This window comes from Colossoma macropomum, unplaced genomic scaffold (genome assembly GCF_904425465.1).
Source record: "Colossoma macropomum unplaced genomic scaffold, Colossoma_macropomum, whole genome shotgun sequence".
Classification (NCBI taxonomy): domain Eukaryota; kingdom Metazoa; phylum Chordata; class Actinopteri; order Characiformes; family Serrasalmidae; genus Colossoma; species Colossoma macropomum.
In genome coordinates, this window is record NW_023494795.1 from 8372574 (window position 1) to 8399433 (window position 26860).

At 40.1% G+C, this 26860-nt stretch overlaps 1 protein-coding gene across 1 annotated transcript in view; it reads right to left on the reverse strand.

The window, feature by feature from the left end:
* The window catches only part of mdn1 (midasin AAA ATPase 1), a 92581-nt gene continuing 65721 nt past the window's right edge, over window positions 1-26860 (reverse strand). Inside the window, 36 exon segments of the mRNA XM_036581362.1 lie at window positions 1-1584; window positions 2661-2803; window positions 3675-3741; window positions 4026-4140; window positions 4637-4710; window positions 5185-5359; window positions 5858-5973; window positions 7404-7493; window positions 7661-7753; window positions 7755-7819; window positions 10046-10216; window positions 10521-10719; window positions 11300-11401; window positions 11851-12009; window positions 13140-13441; window positions 13882-14023; window positions 14848-14982; window positions 15762-15940; window positions 17027-17162; window positions 17246-17383; window positions 17717-17878; window positions 17965-18143; window positions 18839-18976; window positions 19389-19612; window positions 20899-20999; window positions 21001-21307; window positions 21943-22058; window positions 22331-22436; window positions 23208-23334; window positions 23670-23816; window positions 24215-24368; window positions 24722-24905; window positions 25072-25145; window positions 25274-25383; window positions 26166-26321; window positions 26500-26624. Of these exon segments, the coding sequence (XP_036437255.1) occupies window positions 1399-1584; window positions 2661-2803; window positions 3675-3741; window positions 4026-4140; window positions 4637-4710; window positions 5185-5359; window positions 5858-5973; window positions 7404-7493; window positions 7661-7753; window positions 7755-7819; window positions 10046-10216; window positions 10521-10719; window positions 11300-11401; window positions 11851-12009; window positions 13140-13441; window positions 13882-14023; window positions 14848-14982; window positions 15762-15940; window positions 17027-17162; window positions 17246-17383; window positions 17717-17878; window positions 17965-18143; window positions 18839-18976; window positions 19389-19612; window positions 20899-20999; window positions 21001-21307; window positions 21943-22058; window positions 22331-22436; window positions 23208-23334; window positions 23670-23816; window positions 24215-24368; window positions 24722-24905; window positions 25072-25145; window positions 25274-25383; window positions 26166-26321; window positions 26500-26624 (5197 nt within the window). The 3' untranslated portion in view covers window positions 1-1398.

Here is a 26860-nt window from a genome sequence, read left to right on the forward strand (position 1 = left end):
GTACATTTTCCCTATTTATTCTTTTAATACACTTCTTAAAAAGTTCTGGCCAAATACTAAAAATTGTGTCTCCTTCAGTTTGTACAAGTGCTTACAACTGTTTTTTAACGGAATATGAGCAAAAACTACCACTGGCCAACAGGTATCAGTCACATGTGTCTCATAAGATCCTCCACATCTTAAGATCCAACATCAAATCAGGCCATCATGAAAAGACAGGTCCAAAAATCTTTTATTATTATTTCCCCACTGAAGGTGTTGATGTTTGAAGACCCAAGACATACGCTGAGCTACGGGTTGAAATGTTGTGTACAGGAAGAATCCTTTTTTTTTATTGAGGCTACCAGCTTGAACACAGAATGCACATACTAAACTGAAACAGTGTCTCCTAGAAGTAGTTTAATAAAAACGATGCCAAAGAAATGTATTTAAAGTTGACACGCCTGGTCACAGGATGTGGAGTTTGTACCTTCAGTTTCTGTCGGCCAGGAAAGGCCAGATCCTAGCAGTTTTGGAGATCTGCCTACTTGACCACATGTATTAAACATGATGATGAACGGATGAGTTGATTCAGATGTTTCTGAGAAGGGAATTCAGAAAACTGTGCTGGACGAAGGCCCTCCAGGGCTGTAGATCTAACAATGCTGAATTCATAACCAAATGCCTCATTTAGCAGCACTTTCAGGCGTGTGGGACATAACGGCCTGATACAGTAGTCAGAATCCTTAAAAATGTGCACAGGCAATGAGTTTTCCTGCACATACTGTCCAAGTGATGCCGTCCAAGCAGAGATAAGGAAGTGGGGGAGTCTTAAAAAGGCACATTTTTGCTGGATTTCTTCAAATGTGTCAGGACGAGAATATCCACATCCACGTGCACCTTTTTCTGGGCATATCGATCACGTTAGATGAGCATTGGCAGTGCCATTCGCACTCGACGAACAGTATTTCACATTTGGAAACTGGACATGTACAGAATGAATGAGCCTGGGACCACGCGTCCACATTCACAGAGTCCAACTGAAGGCTTTTGTTTCATTCAAAATGGTAGAGAATCACATTTTCTTTCAAGACAAAAACGGAAACGCGTGCAGAAGTTGAATGATGGTAACAATAAGAGAGCAAGAGAGAGAGAGAGAGAGGAAAAAATACTATTATAATCCAAAGCTCTTCAAATTCCTAGTCAATGTGAGGAATAGTAATAGCAGCCACTGCTGCAACTACAATTCAATAAAATAATACCAAAATTAAGAAAAAAAAAGGCACATGTACAGCAGCCGGTCCGATGTGTGGATGCGTGTGTGTGCATCTGTCTGAGTCTCCGTGTCCGGGAGGGCTAGCAGCACCGGGAATTTTGTGCAGATGTGTGGCCCCTGCTTGACGGCTTCCGCACGCGTAGCTACTGGTCCGTGGCAGTGACGAGCTCGAACCACTGCCGCAGTGCGTCGCTCAGCGTCTCGGGCAGAGCGTTGACGTCGCGCAGGATCACGTAGAAGGGGAAGGGGAACTCCTCCATGTACGAGCGGATCTCTGGCAGCTCCCCCGGCCCTTTGAAGATGGGCACTTTGATATCCAGTATGGAGTCCTGACAAATGAGAGGCAAAACTGGTCAGCGTCCGCTGAGATCATTAAAAGGTTGAGATGTAAACAAAGCTATTCAGAGCTGTTGGATGTCAAATGTGACCTTTTACAGAAACTTACTAAGCCAAAAGAGTTCACAATGGTGGTGATAGGAACCAGACGTCTGAGGAACAGTTTAATGCCCCTAAAAGCTCCCTCACAGAATGTTATCACACAAAATGGTTATGAATATGTTGCCTGATGTCTGAGATGTCGTTTTGATAGTTTTGAGATCAGCCTTAGATCTATTTTTTTTTATTCATTTATAGAGGAGGGGTACACTGCAAAAAATGGTATCTTGTCAAGTAATAGTATCACAAATATAGTCAATACATCTAATATTTCTCCTGTTGTACACCAAGATTGTTGTATGCTTAATTTAAGATCATTCAATGTACTTCCAAACACTTTACTTGTTTTAAGTGATTTAGTAAAATTCTCTCATTATGTTGGCAGATAATTTTGCCTTGTTTTAAGAAATGTGCTTGAAACCAGCAAAATTACCTGCCAGTATAGTGAGATAATTTTACTAAATAAAATAACCTAAAACATTTTATGCTAGAAATAAGCTAGAAAATCTAATAACAAGTTCACAACAATCTCAAAATAAGAAATATTAGATACATCAACTAGATTTAAGACCACTTCACTTGACAAGATACAATTTTTTGCAGTGTACACAGAGAACGCTACAAGGTTCCGCTTAAAACTTATTTTTTCAGATTTAACACTGAAAAAATACCATCATCAACATTACATATGAGTACTCAAAAGATGCATGTAGGTTCACTGGTGGTTTTGGATACTAAATAAAATGACTATATTTGTGTTTTAGGCATCACAACATAACAACCCCTGGTTCCTCTCACCACCACTATAGAGCAGTCAAAGTCAGTAAGTGTCTCTCCATTTCACATCAAACCACTCTGAATGACTTTCCATCTCGTTATTATGTAGTAACTTTGAACAATCATAATTCTCCTGTAGAAATGTGCGCATGCAAAAGCTGAACATTGAGAATGAAGTTACAGTGGTGCTCACCCTGGAGTTGGGGTTGTCCAGCACTACAAATATGACAAAGACATTCGCACTCCGAGCAGCCTGAACTGCAGCCGCGACCCTCTCCTTCCCCTCCAGGAACAAACCTCTGCCATCAGACACGATCAGCAACAACTGAGCCGTCTCTGCAGAGAGAGGGACAAAAAAAATAAAAAGATTAAAGAATGGTAATAAACAATAAAATTAGTATATGCTTATTTACTTATATAAAATAAGTAAATAAGTATATACCAAACTGCACTGATGGATTGACCTGCACTCATCTTCCAATGACAGAATCAATTCTAATCAATAAGCAGATCTAAAAAAAAGCTGGGTACACTGAACTGTTTCATTGTTTCTATGAGGGACATCTATGATTTCTGTTTGAGTATCATTAGAATACAAAGTTCAAGAACTTCTCCACTACAGGCTTGATACCATTCGAAAACATCAAGAAGCAGAAAGTCTGGCTGAATATGACGCCATCTGTAGGCTCAGCTTTTGAAATGATGAAAAAATTCCCCAAAAGACAGCAACAAAGTGCAAAGCATAACTAAAAAAAATGGAATTCATTGCCTTGGATTACAGGCCATTTTCTGTTGTTGATGATGTTTGACTGAGTTGTGTTTTTGTGTATTGTCAGCTCAGTTTCATTCTATTGAAAACATATATTATCAAAAACAAACACGTATTTTCTTTATTACTTTGTATTTTTAAATTGATCCCATTTATTCAAGAGCATAAATGAAATGGTGGTTTGGTTTTTGGCCACTAATTATAACATTCAAGAAACTGTATGCTATTTTTTTTGGGCAAAATAATTTTGGGAGGACTATTTTTAAACATAAAACAAAAAAAAAAAAGTGTTTTTTCGGTCTATGTACCCAAATAATCAAATCATGGTGCAGTTCAAAATTTCATGATCATGGAATAATTTTTAAAGAACCATTATGAATCTGCGAAGTCAGAGACAATAATTCAGGAATTCAGCCTGTAAGGAACGTGAACTCTTACCTGTATTTGCTGAGCCAGGGCTCTGCTGTTTAGCTGCCACAAACATGTTAGCTGAAGACTCCAAAAACTGAAAAAGACAAGCAAGAAAGTTTCAGATCAGACTCACAGCAGTCTTGATGAAACAAAACATTCATTTATACAACGTCCACATTCAGTAGATTCAGAACACAGCTGTGTAGAGAAAAGCATGCGCTACATAGGACTGAGGAGGGCAGCAAAACCTGCCTTGCCACTTTGTAGACTTTGTCTTAGTCTGTATTATCAACACAATACCAGATAATAGTGATGGTTATCCAAAAATCAGTATGTTTAAAATCATAAGTGGAATCAAAGAGAATAGAAGATCCCTACTTGAGCTATTCTTGTCTTTTTCTGCTGGAACTGGCAGAGTCGCAGTATTCTGGCTCCTGATTGGTCGTTGAACTGCTGGTGGAAAGGGTGGAGCAGCTGGACGCTCTCGCCAAAGCTGTGAATAATAAAACAATAAAATCAACATGTTAGCATGAAAGGCAAAGCCCACTGTTCCCACAAAGGGACTATACTGTCCCTTTAATTATGGGGGTCATATTTAGGACACTAGATAAATTAGAATGAGCAAAATTATGCCTTATTTATTTACACACCCTGTGTCCGTCTCATGTCTGCCAAAAGATCCACCAACGCTGTTGTTGGACCAAAACCTCTCCAAAATGAGAACTTTACAGGCGAAGGTAAAAACATACCCTACTTTTAATGTAAGTCAATGGAACCAGACTTTTTTCCAAGTAATTTTGGGTCAGATCTTTTGGTCACTCTTCATTCAGACACAATATATAAGACCATAGGTATTTTCAAATTATGTCAAAAACTGAAAAATGACAAAAAATGGAGACACAAGGTTTTTTATCCCACAGCAGCGATAAGCAGTTTTACACTGAGCGTCAGTGTAGATGACAGACTGAACTGTTTGAGAATGGACTCACCTGCACACTGCTACCTGTCCCACCTCCAGCAGCGTCAGAGCGTTCACTATTACAGAGACAGACTCAAACGCCAGCTACAAACACAAACACATGCACACATTAGAAAGAAGAAAGAAATAAGTGAGCCAGAACTGATTTACGTAGTACAAGGGCTGAAAATCCCTCATATCCAGAGAACAGGTCCATTACAAAGGCAGGCCATTCAGTTACTTATGTAAGTACAATACATTTATATATGGGTGTTTCAGCAAATACAGGAATACATGACCACATTTTTCACTATGCAAAGAAAATAGCTTATAAGTATCATGAACACAAGTAAATTGGTGTAAATTGTCATTGAAGTACATTATAAAACATAGACTCGGTCAAAATACCAGTTTTATTCTCAACAAGATTTCAGTCTTCCAATATTTATAATATATAAATATCATATTTCATGCATTCTATATATGTATCATGGTCATTTATGAAAGCTAGCAACAACTAAAATACATGTATTTCTTAAATCACTACTATCAAGATCAGGTATTTTACTCATACTGCACCTGTTTGGAGTGGTTGTCCACCATACTGGACGAGTCGTCCACAGCCAGGCAGATTTGATAGTCCCTCTTGCTGGGTTTCGTCCTCCTCAGCCAGATTTTATCTTTGCGGAACTGGCTGGCGATGTAGGGAATGACCTTACGCATGTTCAGCCGCTTCCCTGTGCGGTAGTCCCCCCTGCACACGGTCCAGACAGAAGAACGAGGTTAACCGCAAACCAAGGACAAGGACAAACCAAGATATGCTAAATAGGTTTTACGCTTTTTTAAATGCCTGATGATGTAAGCGACTGAAAAGGAAACTGTAATATAGTAAGATTTTAGGCAGTTTGTTGGTATTTTGTCCTAAATGTTGAGGAAAAACTATTATGGACAGGATTTTTTTTGACGGGAAAAACAATTCCTATGTGTCTCTCCTACAACCAAGAACATTTATCAAAAATATGGCCTACTGTGCATAAATACAACAAACATTTAATTATATGAGCATCATTTCTATATATATACACATACATACATACATACATACATACATAGTTAACTGTGTATGATAATCGCAAGACGACACTTTCATAACAATATCATAAATACATTGTCAGTTGTATGCCACTGAAGAGAGAAAGTAAGAAAGAATGGGAGAGAGAGAGCAATAGTGAAAGTACAGAGAGGGACTAACTTGAGTTTGGAGGCCTGCGTGGGCTCCAGAATGAGCCGGAGCTGTTCACACAGCTGCTGTGAGAGAGGAGACGTGAGGGTCTGATACTGCTGCCACATCGCCGCTGCTGCGCTCTCCTGGACGATACACACGCACACGGACACACACGGACACACACAGACGCAGACAGACACACGGACAGACACACGAACAGACTGAGTCAACAAGGAACTTAAATAAGCTCAGTGTACTTGGAAGAAAACCTTGGGCAAATAGTCACAGCCACAATATTATTTAACATCACCATTTGGTATTAAAGACTACCTGCTACCTACGTAGAACTCCACAGAACACAGCTCACACCTTAGAACATATTAAATAGGGACGTGGGGGAGAATTCAGCTTAGGAAAAAAAGATAAATAATAATAATAAAGAAATCATAAAACAAATAGTAAATAATAATAATAAAAAAATAATCTGTATGCCCCAAAACGTATTGGTTACATTTTACCAAGAAGCACATCAATGTAGGTTTTATAATACATCGCATAGAGGAGACATAAATGTGAAAAGTCATGTCATTTGAATATCATATTTTATAAATAAAACATTTACCAAGAAAAATGTAGATCTGCAAATGCAATAAATTAGTATGAACGATTACATACCATAATACTTTAAATACAGGCAAGCATCACCTATAAAAAAATGCTCATCTATGCCCAGATACTAGACTCTGATACAGATCACCTGTGTTAGATCTGTGGCTCCTCTATTAAATGACTGTGTTTAGTCAACCTGAAGTGAATTTAAATTGTTCAATTTAACTGGCACTCCAGACTGTTTTCAGTCGTTTCTGGTGAACATTGCTTACAATTTTGTTTAGACATCAGTTTATATCTGTTATGTCCCATATGAGAACATCTGAGTTTCTCAAAAAAGCTGCTGCTCTGTGTAATTTATTGCTAGCTAAAATTATCCACAAATACAATCGTATGCAGAAGTTTAAACTCAAATTGCAAAACTGTCTTGCTGATTTTCTAATAACTGGTAATAAGTGAACGCGTCCTCTACAGGTAAAAAAAAAAATAATTATAGCACTTTTCTCCAATTTTTAGCACACAATTCCTGTTTGTAATGCTTGAGTTTAATACATTAGAAAAAAAAAATCACAACATATAGATTGTTTATGTTTTGTTTTAACATTCAAAATTCAGCAAATAAACAGTAAATATATATTAAAATGTACAGTGTGTTCTCTGTAGTGGATGTTTTAGTTATTATTTTCACTTCATTATTTTCAATCAACAAAAGCTGTCATCTGACCAGCGTCACCCAAACTTTTGCATATGACAGTATGTACTAGCATATGTGGTTAACTGGGTAAAAATGAAAAAAATACAGATCTGAGCTTTCATATTATAACCATATGGACATATACAGGATATGTATCTAATCTAGTATGTAAACACATATGAAGTTGGCTCAAATCTGATCTAAAAATTATGTATTTTTGTGATCACAATTATGCAAAAGAATCTTGGCCCATCATGTAAAGTACAGTACCTCTTCCTTTGTTCCTGCAGTTTGCTTCTGCCAGTCTTCCAACTGCAGCTCCAACTCTCGCCTCAGCAGTTCTGGGTCCTTCGCTGGGAGCTGTTACACACACACACACACACACACACACACACACACACACACACACACACACACACAAAAACACACACACACACACACACACATGAACATGAACATGAACAGATTCAGCAAAACGGGCTGATACAACTTAGTGCTTTATCATCTCCAGGGCAATGCACTGGTACCTTGAGCGTTTCTGTCAGCAGTTCTGGTACAGTGTGGATGGTAGATTCTCTACTCCTCTCCTTCCTCTCTTCTTCATCACGACTCTCCCTGTCTCTCTGGCTTTTCATCCTCCTCTTTGTCAGCCTGCTTCTGGCTCTCCATCTCTCCCTCTTCCATACCTGAGAGAAGCCAGGAGAGAGACACAAACACACAGGCGCATTATATTACTATCAAATTTGTCAAAAATATACAAATAAATGGGTAAATAGTATAAATAGTAGATAAATAGTAGACCAGTAACCATAAAACAAATAGTGCACCAAAACAAGTTTGAATGTCTTCCAACAGTAGCATTGGGACACTTTATAAATTCAATTTCTGTCTGACTTTTTTATTATTTTCCAAGCTAAAGCTATTTTTTATTCTTTTGTATCCATCAGAAAAGATATAACAGCCAACAATAACAACTAGGATTACTAACTGACACTCAAAATGATCTGAAAACTTAGTAAGGCGGGTAAAAGTGCTTTCATTTATGTAGCTCAGTATTTATTATGTTATTGAGGTCAGTATTTTGTTGCATATTGTCTCTTTTGGACGACAGCTTGAAGCCTTCTAGGCACAGAGCTGTGCAGTGTTTGCACAGCTGATGCTCAGCTAGCCTTCCTAGATTTTCAAGAGCACAGAGTTCATTGCTCTGCTGTGTTCATTACAATTTCTCTGCATTACCTACGTAGCAATTTTCACACGTGAATCATGTAAAGATGAACAGTGGAGGCAAGAACTGCAAAAAACCATGGTGGCACCAAGAAGGCAAGAATGAAAAAGCTACTTAAGGAGGACACAGCCGAGCAGGTCTACAGTGAGAAATTCTGACCTTAACTTACTTAGCTAGCATTAGTTTGTAGCATGTGTGTGTATGTAGCCTTTGATAGGCCATGGTTGGGCCTGGGTCTACACAGATTGATTACAGGCCAATCAAACCCAATGAAATAGAGGAAATACTAAGCTTTATTAAGATTTTTTTTTAAGGTAATGCAATTTAATTTGTTTTCTATGAGTGCTGCCATTGTTTTATGGTGAATAAAATCATTACGAACACCACCTTCTTTAAATCAACTTTCTGAACACTGCACAGCATCAGTTGCTGCCATTGCTTCAAGCCTTCAGTTCATTATCAGTGTGCCAGTGTTTGAATATAATAAGTGAGACTGCATCACACAGAATATGCCATTTTCTACTCATCTAAAGCCCATTCAAAAACATCTAATATTACTTGAGTGATTCAAACATAAGACAGGAATGGACCATTTTTATGGCCACTGTGGCATTATGTTCTGGATTTGATAATTGGATTTGATTTTAAACTTGCTGTGTTGTTTTTCCTCATCCTTGCACATCTCAGCTGTTTGATTTTATCTCAGTCATGTCGTCTTCTTTGAGTTTGCCCCCTTGGATAGTGTGCTTTAGGATGATTAGGTTCAGGCTTTTTTTCTTAAGTTTATAAAAATTAAGTCTATTTTCTTAAAACTTAAGAATTTTCATCTATTTTCTATTTATAACTATTTTCATCTCAGCTGATTTTTGTTATGTTGTCTTCATTGGATAAACTAGTCTGGGGTGAGAGGAAGCATGTTTTATAGTCTTTATAGTAAAGGACGTTGCAGTGTTCATTGTGTTTATGCAAATCCAGTACTCTGGTTGACTGCAAGAATATGGTGATATTACCATTGGGAGTGGAAGCGTTACGTGATGGTAAATAGGTAATAGAGGAATAGCTAAGGTGGTGACCGACCTGGTGTCCGGAATCGCCTACAGCCTGATGCATACATTGTGGGACGTTAGGGCATTTGGAAGTTGTATCTACTAATTTGGCCTACCCACTTTTCACAGGCCTACGTTCTGACTGCGCCACTGGTGTGCGTGTAGCATGAGAAACACAGTTAGAATCTGGGGTGGGCTGGCCTGCATCATGTAACTTCCAGCCTGAAAACAAGTCCCACTGCAGCCCTGCCATCAGACCAGTATGTAATAACTGAGACAGGTCAAGCAGTGTGCATTATTGTTGTATTTTCTGCTGACAAAGTCTTTTATTAAGTATTTCCAGACTAATAAAGTCTGGCTTTGCGTTTTCTGGACTGTCATGCTGATTTCTTCTTCTGCTGCTGCCATATTTAATTACTGAAATCAGGCGCCGTCCCTGAGTAGCCCAACAGCAATCGATAAGCAACCCCAAATCTCTGCTGGGTTTCAGGGAGATATGTAGAAATTTATTACATCTTGATTGAAATTATAGCAGAATAGACGAAATTCAGTAAACAGTCAGTGAAATTCTATCAGTTTGCATCAGTCAGTCAATACAAACACTTGGCTAGACATGCTTAGAAGCCAGGAGGTGTATGTACCTCTTTTAGAGGCCTTAGAGCTGTCCATCTTCTCTGGCTTCAGCTCTGGAGCTTCTACTGCCTGCAGTTCTTTCTCTTCATCTGTATCCATGGCTATGTCATCTTCCTCATCATCATCATCATCCTCCTGCTTCATAGCAGCAGGCCTCTGTTGCTCTGTGCTTGCAGCATCTAGAGCAGACAGACCAAACGCATGTCAAAGAAATCTCAACACAACTTTTACAGTCTAAAGCCCCTTTCACACATGCTTTTTCATAGGAACTCAAAGGTATTTAGGTATCCTATCAAGTAATTAAGTAAGCAGAAGTGTCCCAATCATGTCTTTCGTGTTGAATGTGAAAAGGGGTTAACAGAGAGAGAGAATCGAACGCAGTCTATAACATTGTAAATCAATTTAAAATAAATTCAGTATTTATCTAATATAAATATAAAGTGACGATTAAGGTAGTCTTTTGGCATAACGTGAGAGCCCCACCATATGTTTGCGCATCGTATTTCTCTTCTCCTTGTTTGATGTGTTCGTACAGGTCAGACTCCTGTAGAGCGTCAGCTGAGGTCTGCTCCTGCTCTCTCCGCTCCGCGCTCTCCATCGTACGCAGGCGCTTGTTGACCCGCTCGTTAGCATCACCCAGAGAGCGCTCGTTATCTGCCCGCCCCGGCTTCCGCTTAAAACTCTGAGCACATAAATATATCACAGCGTTACAATCCGCATTAGGAGACAGGAGACAGTGCCCTTATGTCATGTACCTTGCTATGTTTATACACACACAACACACACACACCACAGGGATCTACAGGATAAAGAGAGGTTGGAAAAGTTTAGGTACAGAAAACAATGGACCACAAATACTTTTCAACGACTGTTTTAACATCACTAATGTCAAATAAGTGTTTCTGCTCTAAATTTTGTGCCTAATAAATTTGCATTGCTGTAATATAAATCGCTGTTGTCAGAAGAAAACCTCGTATCTCCAAAATGGTAACTTTACAGAAGAAGGAAAAACATACTTTACTTTTAATGTACGTCAATGGAAACAGATACTTTTCCAAGTAAGTTTGGGCCATTTTTTTGGTCAGTTTATCATGAAATTTACACACAATATAAAGGACAACAGACATTTTCAAATTATGTCAAAAACTGGAAAACGACAAAAATAGAGATACAAGGTTTTCTTCCGATAGCAGTGAAATGCAGTGTTTATGTTGTATTTTAGCTGCAGAGGTCCCTCCTGTGAAGACAGCAGACTCGATCACCTGTGTTTGTTTTTGTCTCTGTCTCTGAGAGCTCATCCTCGCCATCAGTTTCGAGTCGTGTCCCTCAGCTTGACTGGCATCAGCTGCCCCGCTGCCGTGCTCCTGAGAAAGAGAGAAGGAAAGAGAGAAGAAAAGAGAGAAAAGAGAGAGAGAAAAGAGAGAGAGAGAGAGAGAGAGAGAGAGAGAGAGAGAGAGAGAGAGAGAGAGAGAGAGAGATACAAAGCCAGTGAAGGATTGAAGTTGTCAATGTACATGTATGAAATCAATTATGGTATGTGAGCATTAATTATTGAGGCAAATGTTTAAGGGTGTGTGTGAGACTATATTAAAAGAAATCAACCTGCATTTGCACAAAAAATGAGCAATTTCCACAAATAAGTAGCTGCATATTCATTATTCGACTATCACAGTTTAACCCATTCTTGTGCAACAACTGCATTTAATATAATAAGATAATGAGATGTCTAAAATATTGTGACGACAAAGACCAATTTCAGACATGCACATTAATGGGTTAACAGTTAACGACTGACTGAGGGAGTGGGGTGTACCTCTTTGGCCTGGTCTCGTTCTGACGCAGCACCTGCCAGCTCCACTGCCGTCTCACTCTGAACGTTCTCCTCGCCCGTCTGCCCATCAGTCGCGTGCTCCTTTCTCTCAGCTGATTCTACCTGTGGTTCATCATCATCCTCACCAGACTGCTCCTCCTCCTGATGAAGAGCACATTAAAAACACCCAATGTTGGCAAATTATAACAGTTCTTCGCTAAAAGTTAATAATTCAGAAAACACATTCTGAACATCTGTAACAATATGAACTATAAGACAAAGGTCTTTACAGAGGTAATGATATGCTGATAGACTTTCTGTCCTTAAATATACACCGATCAGGCATGACATTATGACCACCTCCTTGTTTCTACGCTCATTGTCCATTTTATCAGCTCCACTTACTATATAGGTGCACTTTGTAGTTCTACAGTTACAGACTGTAGTCCATCTGTTTCTCTGCATACTTTGTTAGCCCCCTTTTACCCTGTTCTTCAGTGGTCAGGACCCCCACAGGACCACCACAGAGCAGGTACTATTTGGGTGGTGGATCATTCCCAGCACTGCAGTAACACTAATGTGGTGGTGTTGTGTTACTGTGTGTTGCGCTGGTCTGAGTGGATCAGACACAGCAGTGCTGCTGGAGTTTTTAAACACCGCAGTGTCACTGCTGGACTGAGAATAGTCCACCAACCAAAAATATCCTGTCAACAGCGTCCTGTGGGCAGCGTCCTGTGACCACTGATGAAGGACTAGAGGATGACCAACACAAACTTTGCAGCAGCAGATGAACTATCGTCTCTGACTTTACATCTACAAGGTGGACTGACAAGGTAGAAGTGTCTAATAGTGGACAGTGAGTGGACACAGTGTTTAAAAACTCCAGCAGCACAACACACACTAACACACCACCACCACCACATCAGTGTTACTGCAGTGCTGAGAATGATCAACCACAGTACCTGTTCTGTGAGGGTCCATGGGGGTCCTGAGCACTGAAGAACAGGGTAAAAGTGGGCTAACAAAGTATGCAGAGAAACAGATGGACTACAGTCTGTAATTGTAGAACTATAAAGTGCACCTATATAGTAAGTGGAGCTGATAAAATGGACAATGAGTGTAGAAACAAGGAGGTGGTCATAATGTCATGCCTGATCGGTGTATAATCAGTATGACAGAATTGTGTTTTCAATCGACAGCTTTTCTTATTCTGCTCAGATTCTCCTTTAACTATGTAGTTAATGAGCTACATTTCATCTGCTCTCCTGTAGAAAAGTGACATACAAACAAACCTTTGGTTTCTGGCCCTGGTCAGCCGGGATAGACTTCTCCTCCTCTCTCCCTTCTTCCTGTCCTCTCTCCTTCTCGTCCTCATCCTCCTCTCCTTCATTCCCTCCTCTCTCATCTGTTTCAGAGTCTTCCTCCCCCTCTGTTTGTTCCTCTCCTGCGTCTTCCTCTCCTTTCTGTTCTTTGTCTTCTCCTCCTTCACCATCCTGTTGGTCTTCCATCATCTCTGTGCTTCCCTCTTCCTCACCGTTGCCTTCCGCCTCGTCTACCTCCATGGGTTTGTCCTCGATGTCATACGGGTTCTCGGCTAGAGCAGAAAAACAGAAGAACTCTAAAATGACGCGCTTCATTTAAACATGGCAAGCCCTTCAACAAGCTTGTGGCAAGTGAATTATTTATAAACCTGTTAAAATCTGTGACATTATGATTTAAAAGTTTGGAATCAAGTTTTTTTAAGAATATAAAAGGCAATTAATGTGTAATATACAAAATTTCCAGGTCTTAAAATAAGCTACAGCTACAAAGCTAATAAAAAATAAACAAGACAAGCACGGAATAAACAGAGCTGCAAATGCTTCTAAAAGAATAGTCGAAAAACATTATGTGACATATAAATATACAACTACAACTGTTTCATGTCAAAAACACACAGAATTCCAGTCACGTTAATAAAAAGGACCTGAACACGGATATTTTCTTTGACCACTAAAGTGTTAATAAACAAAAACAGACATCTTCATCACTCACCATCTCCCTCTCCCCCCTCGTCCTCTCCTCCCTGCTCGTCCTCGTCCAGGTTGAGCTCCTCCGGCAGGTCCATGGCCTCCGGCTCAGTCTTGTGCTCCTGCTTGCCGTGATAGGGGTCCACCTCGTTCTCATCGAACTCACGCTGCACACACACACAGACACATTAAACACAGTACTAAGCAGAAGTGAAGCACAAATGGCATTACAGTGTGTTCTTCCATGTGTTGTGTGCAATTACACATTTCCACCAGAGAGGTCAAACGTACACAATGTAGTGTTAAAGCTATTTATTCAAGTGGATTTGTTTCACTTTGGCATTGGTGCATCACTGTGTACTTTTTAATTCTTGTATTTTTTGTCCCTGCTTTTAGTTTTTGCACGTGTATTATTTTTTGGCTATTTTACTGTTTTATTTTAACAAAAGTTTGTTTTCTTTTTACTCCCTCCTGTTTTTGAACTGTAAAGCACTTAAACTTAATTCAATTTAACTTCAGAGTTATTATGCATGTACATTACACAAACAGTACAACAAAACACATTCAGGCTACTCCTCTAGTGCTTACAAAGGTGCATGGTACATGTACATGTGCACCTTGAGCTGCATTTAAATGAATTATGATGGAAGTGTTTATTTGCTTTGGAGAATGCCAACATTAGAGATTAGTAAATAGTGATTTTTTTTATCTGTCAGTGTGTTAGCTTAACCCTTATAACATGTTTATTATCCTAAAACATACCATTCTGTAATTACATATCAAACAACACAATTCATAAGTTTTAATAAAAGTTTGGACCTCATGGCTGACCTCCATTTCCCCAGTACTATACATGCATATTTTGATGGCTGTAACTTTAAAGGCACAGAAAACCATTACAGACTAGAAAACAAGCCTAAAGAGTAAATCTTAACCACACATTTCTATGAGAAAGAACTGCTCGAGGTGGAGCCCCTCAACTGAAAAGTACCTCATCTATCTGCTCATGTACTTTCTCCTTTTGGTCTTCGCTGTCCATCGGATGATCTTTGTCCTGGTTCTTCTTATCTTTGTTGGACTCCCCAGCGTCTGTGTTGTCGTCCTTGGCAACCAACTCAGACTCTCCCTACAGAATCGCATTCGACCAATCAAAGACGGCAAAACAGCACTGATGTTTACATTTATGAAATATACTTCTCCTCTGTTTTTGCAGTAAACTTCTCAATAAACAACCAACAATCGATAAACGCGACCCAACGAGACTTGTAGCCAGCACAGCCTTTGCTTAATAACTTTACAACTGACAAAAAAATGACGGTTAAGGGAAATTTCTCTCTTTAATTTCTCCATAATTAAATAGTAGAGATGTCAACAAAGTCATTCAGAGTGGTTTGGTGTGAAATGTTCCATTCTAGAGAAATTTATGGAGTCAGAATTGTTTACAGTGGTGGTGATAGGAACCAAATGTCTGAAAAGTTTAACACCTCTAAAAGCTGCCTCACAGAAAGATAGACATGAAACGGTTATTGATACACACTAACGCTCAAGACAATGTTTATGGTAGTTCTGAGACAAGATTTTGGTCTAAAACATATTTTTATATCTGTTTATGATGGACGGTACATGCAGGACGTTGTGTGGCAAAACTGTTCCCAAAGAAAACTACAGTACAGTACATAAAATGGCTACATGTATCAAAACTCTCTAAATGACTTTCTTCAATTCTCACTGAATAAATTACGCAGAAATTTTGAAATATCAGTGGAATTCCCCTTTAAGGCAAAAACTAAAGCATCTCAACCCAATCCATCTGAGCGCCAGCCAAATGTTAACATTAAGTCCAAAAAAAGTTTATCTAGGAGTGCGACTACCATTCAGCACTACTGTTCAATAAACTGTCATCACCTGGTCCATTCCCGGCCCGGACTCTTCCTCCTTATCACTGCCGTCAAGGTCGTCATTATCGTCATCTTCATCACCCCACATCCTTTCATCCAGGGTGTCCGTCGGCCCATCTCCCAGATCTCCCATCTTCTTATCCAGCTCCTCATTCTGCTCTTCATCAGAGTCCTCCTCATCCTCACCTGTAAATTAGAGAAGAGAATAAAAAATAAACACTTCTTAAACTTAATAATAACTTATTATGTAAAATTTATATCTTACTTTATTCACAGCATTTATTTAATAGTAGTAACAGGGCTGGGCTTCCTTTTTTTAGGGGCAAATAGGAGCATATTCATAAGCAATAAATAGTTATAGTACATATATACATAGTGTTTTTTTTTCTATTTGGTCTCGTACAATACAATCAATTGACAAATTTCCAGCAGTATTTTACAAATTACTAGATTTAGTTTCTAGATTTAGATGTCTTTTTTATTTTACCTATTTATTTATCTTTTTCATTCCTAGGTTTGAGTTTTTATGCCTGTTTCATTTTTTATATTTATATTTATTATATGTCTATTTCTATGTTTCATGTTAAAATACAGAAATGTGCAGGGAAGCACAATAATATTGGTGCTGTAACAGTATCAGCACTGGACAGATGTTTGGATTTAATAGATATTTCAAACCATTACTTGACGAATTAGTGTATTTATTTAAGAGTTATTATTTTACTCTGGAAGAGCAGAATGTTAAGGCAATGCCTGGATACAGAGGTGTATGTGTATACACACACATACACATATACACACACTTATATATATAAATAAATTTGTGTGTGTGTGTGTTAATTTTACTGCATTTCTATCTGTAATGCAGATTAAGTAAGTAATTACGTAAAGTTTATTTGTATAGCACTTTTATTTGTATAGCACTTTGTCACAAAGCAGCTTTACAGAAGAAAATAAAATCAGCATTACAGAAAGAAATCCGGGTCCAAACCCCCATGAGCGTCGCAGTGGCGACAGTGGCAAGGAAAAACTCTCTAAGAGCAAGAGGAAGAAACCTTGAGAGGAACTAAGACTCAGAAGGGGAACCCATCCTCCTCTGGTCGACACCAGATAGCAAACATTGTTAGTTTAAGGTATTGTAGTACACAATTAAGCTGGGTATAGTCACAGTTCTACATTTTATAAATTTTAGAAAATAACAAATTCTCATACGGGTGCATCACTTGAAATCGCTATAGTAAAACTGAGAGTCCTCAATTTAACATGACTCACCTGGTTCTCGAGGTTCGCCGTCGTGCATCTTTCCATCAAAGTCCTCAGACATCTCGATGGCGTTGTCTTCCTCTTTAATGTCTCGCTGGTCTGGCTCCTCCTCTCTCTCCTGTCCTTCCCGAAACGTGTCCTCAACCTGCACAAAATAGACAAAAGCCTTTAACAGGTCTGGCCTTCTTTTTTATTTTTAGCTTTCGGACAGGATCTGCCGAGCGTTACCTGATCTTCATTCTCAATCTTGTCACTGACGTCTTTGACTCCCTCTCCCTCTCCAATACCCCCACCCTCATAGTCATGGAACTCTGTAGCTCCCTCCCCATCACCTCCTCCCATCAGCTCCTGCGGCAAACAAAACCCCTGTACGTGCAGAAGAGAAAGAGAAGACATGTAAGACATGATAAATCATTAGTATGACATGATAATTTATCCATTTCAAGCTCTCTGATGACCTGTTTTAGAACATGAACAAAAAGTGAACACAGCTCCTCTAGAAACAATATCAATAAAAGGTAAACGTCAGCCAGCCAGATAAAGATGTGGTAAAGGTTGCGCCAGTTGCAAAAAATATAATGCACACGACTGGACTAGAACCTAAACAGTTTAGAACTGGTTGAAAGTTCAGAACAAAAAACTGGTTGCAAGTGCAGTTTTGCATTTTACAGTCGCTATGAAAAGTAGCTCTGACTCTACCTTCTGGCCGAGGTCAGTGAAGAGGCTGGCGAGGACGGACAGCAGTTTGCCGGTGCTGCGATGAGTGCCCATGCACACAGCCACGTACCAGCGCACTAGCTCCGAGTACACACACAGCATGGGCTCCAGACGAACCAGAAACCTGCAGGCCTCCTTAATCTCCTGCACATTACAAAGGCCAAGTTAGTGTTATTGCGCCATAAACACTGGAATGAATGTGGAGAAAGTTATTACAGTGTAAATCTTACTCCCAAGTGCTGCGGCGAACAGGCGTCTCTGTGGGATCTCAGTCGTTCCAGAAGCTGCTCCGTCACCCCCACGACGTCAGGCACGGAAAGTGACAACACGTCCCCACTCAGGTCCTCTTCCAGCAGCCTGCTCAAGTGACCCGGCTTCAACAGCTCTTCAGCCACTTCGGAATCACTTTCTATAAATATGTACATGCGCAAATATATAAATACTCGGAAAGTATGTTATCCAGTATGTTAAAAATGTTTATCAACAGTCATAATTAAAAGCCATGAAATGAATAAGAATTTATAGTGTTTTTGTTCCCTTCTTATTCTTCCTTCAAGCATGAAGCGCTTTCAATTTTTTTTTTCCTTTGATTTCTCATCCTGGCAACCAAGTGGCAACCACATGAGATACCACAGCACCACTTCATCCAAAATACTACAGCAACCAACAACCTTAAAACCATCTGTAATACTGAAACAATTCCATTGAATTTTCCTTGCAACCACCCGGAACACCATAAAAACCATCGAGCAGTATCCTAGCAACACTGTGGAATTGCTTAAGGACATGGGAAAAAGATGAGGACGAGAAGAAATGGATCTATACAGTAGTAAAAACTTTATTATTATAATTATTATTTTTGCCAGTTTCAACTCAAAGATACACAGCAGCAGAGTTGTCTACTTTAAAACCTTTCACTACTCTGATGACAAACTCAGCGTTACTATCAGTGTTTACGTTTTAAAAACTTAACATACACTTTGCTTTTTTGTGTAAGTAAAACAGAGGCCTTGTGGCTTTGCGTGTAATTTGTATATATTGTATAGATCTGTGACGTGTGTATGTAATTGTATAATAACATTAAATTACACATCAAATACGCACCCCTTCTGCTGTCTGCCTGTTGTTCTCCCTCACTCTCTCTTTCTCTCCTTTTCACCAAGCTCTGCACCGCACACAGAACCGTGTTGATGGTTCTCTCCACCTGCTCCGAGAACTCAGCCTGGAATGACGTAGCAGGACCTGAGATGAGAACACACTGATATGAGAACAGAGCAAGAATTTTTTTTGTTCAATAAAAATATTCTGAAAATTTTAAACATGAACTACTTGAAACTTACCTACTTGAACATTACCTGCTCAAAAATAAAAATGCAGCAAGGAGAATTCCAATCAAATTCACTTTTAGAGCTATTATAGCTAATGGGAACCTCCAGCATACGTGCTATTTGCACCATGTAACTAAAGTGATGGCTATTACATTCATTCATGTTAGAACTTCAGTCAAAGTGTTACTTTAAGAATTAGTTCAGCAAGAAAAACCACGCTGATGTGACACTTAGAGAAAGCTAAAGTCGCAACATCAACTCTTTAGAAATTAGCATTCCTTGCTTGAACTTTCCCTTAAACCAGGCCTTAGTAGGCTTTCTCTCACGTTTTGAGGTCTGTCCGAGTGACAGCAGCTGAGATTTCCACGCGGTGAACTCCGTGACGCAGGTGTCCACCTCACCCCTGACCGCGTGAAGCCCTCGGGTCAGACTCGGCTGTGTGTTGAGCACTGCTAACCCCTCAGGGACAAAGAGCTGCTCCAGAGCCACCATGCGGCCCGCCAGTGACCCCAGACCATATACATACGAGCAGCACTGCTCCATGTGGCTCCTGAGGAAGAGAGAAGAGAAACATACTAGGGTTCAAATGAGGATTAGACATCAGAAGCTTTTATGTTGCACGTAAACTCTGTCATTTAAGCTACCATATAGATTTTTCTACGAAATATGAGAATGGAGCTCCAGCTACTACTAAAAACTAAATGGTTAAGATGTAAACAGTCATTCAGAGTAGTCTGATGCGCAGTTTCTGATGTGATGTTCTCTAGATTTCTCTAATTGATGGAATCCAGACATCTTCTACGCAGCTTGGTGTCTGAGACAGTGTTGTATGATGGTTTGCGATCAGATTTTGCTATAAAACATACATTTTTAAACAAATTCAAAGTGGAGAGGCACCTGCATGGCATTGTAAGAAAAAACAGTCCTCAAAGATAACATATTGTTTCAGATTTACTACTGTTTACCATGATTAAAATGGTATATAAAAACTTAGGCATATTAAAAAGTCATAGTAAATAAAATATTTCCATTATAGACATTGGGACCCCTGGTTCCTATCAACACCACTGTAAAGAAATCGGTAAGTTTCTCTACAATGAACCACTTCACATCAAACCACTCAGAATGACTTTATTTACCTTTCAAAGACTGAATTATGCAGAAATTTTGAAGAGTCAATGGAATTCCCATGTAACCTATAAGTCTTTAAATAACTACACAAATATGCAACAATGGACTACGTCTGGTTTGGCGCCCAGCTGTTGGGGTACGTACAGTTACAATGTACATAAATTTATTTATTTATTTAGTTAGTTCTTTTTAATGTACCATTTTTTCTTACTTTTTTATATTCAGCACAATTTTACCTTTACCAACATTACATATAACAACTCAAAAGACACCTGTACCTTCACTGCTCCTTTTGGATACGCCTGTGACCCCTGGTTTCTATCACAACCACTGTAAACTTTCTCTACATTGAACCAATCCACACTGAGCACTCTGTTTAATTCTCAATGACGGAATTACGCATAAATAATTCTGTGGAATTAGCCTGTAAATACAAAAGCACCCTAAAATTCACTATGTTGTTCATATTGCACACATGGCTATTCTGACAGACTGCAATACACACTACAGGAAGCTCTGGAACTCTGACTGATGGTGACATTGAAGGGCAGAAGTGATTACAATTTCGATTAACTGATTAAAGAAATAATCATTTTCCGCTCTAGTGTGGGCTTCTCTTTCTTACTAGTGTAGGAGCCTGTTAGGATGTTGTGTAATGAATCTGCACCAGAAAACCGATTGTGGCCCTGTGGACCACTGACTCACCATGTATGGATGGCTCCGTTTGTAGACTCTAGCTCTAGAGCATTAAGCTTCTCTTTCAGCTGCGTGCTCTCGCTGTGTAAAGCCTCCACCCTCTGCACTGCCCTCGCTCCAGCCCGCCTCGCCCCGCCTCATCAGACACGCCTGAGGCTGCAGGTGAGGGGCCAGAGGTGACGGGTGGCTCAGAGTGGCTTCCCCCTGTCCAGCCTGGGACAGTGCAGCAGAGGTACCCTCCGGACAGCACTGGAGAACCCAGGAGAACTGCTGCAAGGCCGCGCTGCACTGCTGCGCCAGAGCCTGAGCCCTCACCACCCAGCCATGCAGAGAGTCCTGAGGAGGAAGACCACTGTCCTCTTCCTTACTCGAATCGGTCACATGTGAGCGGACGTCCTGGATGCTGTCAATCAACTTCCTGCCATTTTGAAGAAAGAAAGTAAGTTCAGTCTGACTTGTCCAGTGTCACTACAGTGCTGAGAATGATCCACCACCTAAATAATACCTGCTCTGTGGTGGTCCTGTGGGGGTCCTGACTATTGAGGAACTATGCAGGTAAGTTATCTTTGCTTTTTTAGTGAAATACATCCTTCTACTTTCCAAAATTAAAGGAAAGTCCTGGACCTGTGGTTAGAAACTATTTAAACTTTTCGTTTTTAGCTGTTTAGCTCCATTCAGTCCCACTCATTGAGGACTCACAGGTGCATTTTGCAGTTATGTTTTTGATATAAGGGCAGAAATAGTAACTGACCAGGCCCCCCTTAAACCAGCTCTGGTTTCACCTCCTCATTCAGGAGCTGGAACTTCATGAGAGCTTTCGCACACAGCTCCCCTGCAACTCAGTTTGAGGTGCTTTTGGAGATGCTTTTGCCGCATTTGATGAAGACGAGGAAAAACTAATCCTTATGACTTTTGTCGTCTGCATTACATTTTTGCCTTCCAAAAAAAACTGCATTTCTGTACAAAATATAATCAGTTATGCATGTCATCAGATTCATTAAATGACACCCGAATAAATCATGCTGTGTAAGGCTTTTGACATGAAGACAGTACCTGAGGTGCACCCAGTGTTCTGTTAATTTGGTGAGTCGGCGTCGTTGTCTCAGCAGCAGTTTGAAGAGGTGAGAGGAGAAACCACGGCAACGCTCCACACTCCCCAAACCCAGCTCCTACGCAGCACACACACACACACACACACACACACACACACAGGAGACACAAGAGCATCATAACACTGCACCGACAGCGCACCTAGGTGCTATGTGGTTTGTGTGTATAGAACACAAACACAGAAACACTTCCACTGACTTTTAGCCATCGATTTGGTATCCAGAGAGTAGCAGTCCTACTTTGAAGGAGCAGTGGTGCAATCAGTCACTTACAACTTAGTTCATATGTTTTGCTAGTGAAGAAAAATCACCAAACCACTGAAAGTGCAAACCTTTGCAGCCGTCTGCAGTGCAGCCTGCATGGCGTTGCGTCTGGCCCAGGAGCGGTAAAAATACTTCTGACAGCCGTCCCAAGCACTGGACATCTCAGAAAACAGGCTAGTGAGAAAAGAAAAGGTGGAAACTTAACACTGATGATATTTAATACTCACAATTTGGACATTCAATAACATGCAAAAGCAAATAGAACATTATCTAATAAAATAACTAAACGGCACAGCCTGGCTCCACTGTCAAAAGAACTCCGAATGGAACCAGGTCCTTCATACTGCAGTAGTTAGACCATGCTTATTTTTAAAGTTGATATAGTGGCACCCAGGTTATTTGAAGGTTAAAATAACTGGACCATACTATTAAATGGTTAGTACAGCTGGATCATGCTATGTGATGGATGGTATTACTGGACAATACTATTTCACAGTTAGTATAGCTAGACCATACTATTTGATGTTTGCTATAGGACCATATTATTTGATGGCTGGTTTCATTTTATGGTGTACATAGGTGGATTTGACTATTTAATGGTTAGCATAGCTTGTGTAGCTGGACCATACTATTTGACGGCTGGTGTAATGTTGTGCGTTGTATACAGCATAATGGGTAACACACTGCCCACCATGTAGCAGACTGAGATTCAGTTCCCTGTCTGGGCGAAGACTAAGAGTCCCTGGGCAAGACTCCTAATGCCACATTCACCTACATTGGTAACATGATTAAACTGTACGACGCTATAGATAAGAGCGTCTGCCAAATACCATGAATGTGATGGCAATGAACACATTTGTTGTAGATTTGTTATAAACACTACTTGCACTGATTAAATCAGAGTTGTGAACAGCAGTTATGTAGGTTGTATTAAGATGAACACACGTGTTCTCGGCGTGATCCTGTGTCCTGACTGATGACAGTGCTGTCCTCATCTCAATAGGCTGCAGACATAGTGGCTCCTCCGGATCTGCTGAACGACCCCACGTCAGGCCTTTGCGGTATGACAGGCCTAAATGAGAAAAGCACCAAAAAAAGTTATATTCCCGATAGCTTAGAGCCGACCAGCTCTGCTGCTAAGGTCATCTAGCTCCAGCCTTGTTCGATGAGCAGGTGTGCAGAAGCGTAAAAATTGAAACTGTCCAGCGTAGATGGGTCCCGGCTTCAAGGCTTCAGCGACAGTTTTAGCTATGACATATTCATTTTAGTCAATTTTTATAGAAGCAAACATGTCCTGGGTAACTGTATACATTTAGGGTAAGATTCTGAAATTTTTCATTTTTATTTTTATGTACTATGCATGTTTTTAAACTCTGAACCTCAGAGAGAGAAACAAACACCACTGACCAATCTGTGCCAGCATTTTGAAGAGGTCAGCCAAAGCTCTCTGTTTCTGCAGCAGGATATGTTTGACCTCGGCCTTCTGTCTCTCCTGTTCCATAGAGCGGTCCACTGTCAGACTCTGGAGGGCCTGTACGTTGGCAATGATCTCCGCTGGGAACACCAAACACACAGAGAGGAGTTAACACATGTTAAACAGGTTTGACAAACAGCATTCATTCTTTAACACTGACATCTTATCATGATAGACACAGAACATATGCAGTACAGTCACACTCATGTAACATTGTTACATTTTCCTCTGAATTAAACAGGCTGTTTTTAATACTGAGCTTTTAAGAAGCATGTAAATGATATCTGTTCTGACTGGCGGTCCAGTTCTGTGCCTTGTTCAAAAAGCAGTTGTGGAATTTGTTTGCCGACAGCCATAGTTGCTTTATCAATACTTTACACGTAAAGATTTAAAGGACTTAAAGTTCGACATAAACTCAAAGTGGTTATGTCAGAAAGCCTGTAAGATCACCATCATTGACAGTTTTGCAGCTTCTAACCTGTAAACTGGTCAAGGTCCTCTGACAGTTCCGGCAGAGGCATCTTCTTCACCAGCTGCACGCACATCTTCCTCATCCTCCTCGTGAGGAAGGGCAAGCGAGCCTGCAGTGACAAGGGCTCCAGACCTGATGTGATTTCCTCTGGACCGTCACTCTGAAATAACACATAAAACAGACGTGGGTCAGAACCCAAAGCAGTGCAGTAAACACAAGTGGAACTTCCCAAAGACAACATTAATTCATCAGACATTGGTTTGAGTGATAAATGATCATAATCATCATCATCAGACATTTTTTCAGTATCAAAAAAAGTAGTATTTTCAATAAAGTGTTGATGCCATTTTGTTCCGCAGTCCAGCATCATCAGAAAAGGAACTCTGAACACCAGATAGTTCAGTAGGTTTCGATATGCATCATTTACTCACCAACTGAGTAAATGATAAAAAAAAACCACTTTAAATACGGCATTTATAGTAGAAATACGGCATTTATAGTAGAAGTTTGCACCTGTAGGTCTCTGCCCCGTCCTGGGAGGCTGCTGTTGAGCGCCCGGTGGAGTCGGTGCAGTGGTGTCTCCTCCGGCTGAGTGTCCACGCTGTCCATCCCTGCACTGCTGGCCTGCTCCACCAGGCAGGGAGCACATGGCTCAGCCAGCGCCGCCTCAAACTTCTTCACAAACTTAAACAGGGTCCTGCACACAGGATATAAGAGAAATTATAGAAAACATTATCAAAATAAGCAATTTTGATTAAACTGAATGAGCCATTAATTGTTTTTGTTGAGATGGGGGTGTGGGGGGTGGGCAGGGGGCACATGTTTCAAATAAAATCTAATCATGCTTCCCCTTCCTTCCTCACCTGTGTGTTTTCTCTACAGACTGCTTGATGGACCAGAAACTGACATCATTCCACTTGGAGATCTTGACAAAGTCCTGCAAGGAAAAACACTCTTAGATTTAGGGTGAAAAAGGAAACTAATTTAAATAACGTGGTGTCTTCAGTGTACCACTTATGACTGTTTAGGCCTCGGCCATTTCATGGGAAATGTACTTGGACTTGCCTTGAGTTCTTTCTCGATGGGGGTCCTCAGCTGACTCATTCTGGACTGGACGCTCTCTGAGAATTGTGCGTAGTACTTGTGCAGGTTCCACAGCAGACTACACACTGAGCCTAACAAGCGACAAATGATAATACCATAACCTCAGGGTTAACAATACGATTTCAACTGTTTCAGTGGTTCAGCTATGATTTCAGGCCAGGCACAGTTTCTCTGTCCTACCTCTCTTCAGATCATGAAGCTAATAAGAAACTAATAAACCTGTCAGTGGAAATACAAAACTGTGCATTACTGTGGCCTTTCAAGGTGCATTGCTCGCTTTTGAAAGAGCAATAAACAATATATGGATTATATTACCTCCAAATTTGACAGTGTAACAGTCATTATCCATCTGGCCATCTATATACTTTAGGGTATGCAATTTAAGAATGGAGGCCACCCTAAAAACATCACCCACTTCTACAAGTGCTTGGATCCCGATGACTGCCACTAGCAACATACTTAATAAATGGTTGTTTAGCTCCCAGCAATAACAGAAATATATTTGTTGTATATCAATTTCAGGTTGTTTTGGTAGCTAAAAATTACCATTTACACATCTGAACCTTTTTTCTCCCACCGTTTCAGAGTTGATGAAGAAAGAAAGCAAAATATTCCAAAATGAAATCAAATTTACCGTTCTCTTTGCGTTTTAGTCACGTTATCTTAGTCCTGATTGGCCTATAAAAATCCAATATCTGTGAGTTCAGCATTCAAAGTTTATTGAAAGGGCAAAAAACTTGCACGTATGAATAAAAACTCATAACGTTGTAGATACTGTTGACCAGTTCGTACAGCCCATAAAACGGCACACACTATTTTTGTTTATTAGTGCTTAATTTGATATAAGCCCCACCGTGTCCTTCCTGTTTGGGAGCCAGTAGGAGATGGCAGTGGAAGACCAGTAGCATGGTCAGCCGAGTGTGGAATTCTCCCAGAGTGGAGCCCTCCATAAAGCCCTGTAGAGTGGACGAGACTGCGGAGATGGACAACTCCTCCACACCTCCCTCTGCTGAACAGAACAAGAATGACAGAGTGAACAGGACAAATCTGGTCCAATCACATCACAATCCAATCACAAATGTAATAACGGCAAAGAGACATGATCAGTCATCATTAGAGCTACGATATGTTTGCATTTGCAAAAAAAGACCAGTTTGACTGGACATTTGTAACTGAAAGCATGTTACCAGACTTAGAGCCAGTGCTCTTCTCCTGCAGATGTCTCTCTATCAGCTGGTAGATGGAGAACCAGTGCTTGTTGGAGTTCTCCGCATGCCGCTTCAGAGCGTTGTCCAGACTGCTTGACCAACAACTGCAAATGCAGACCAAATTACATTAGTCACACTGCCTATTTAGGACCGATTTAAAATTCACAAATCACTGTTCAACAAAATGTATCTCCTAAATGGGAACATCACAGGAGAGAAAACCTCAATATACAATATAACAATTTTATTCCAAGTGATTTCACTCATACAGCATAAAAAGGGCAGTTGATACAGTCAAGAAAAATGAAAGACGAAAAAAAAAAATACAGAGAAAGTGCAG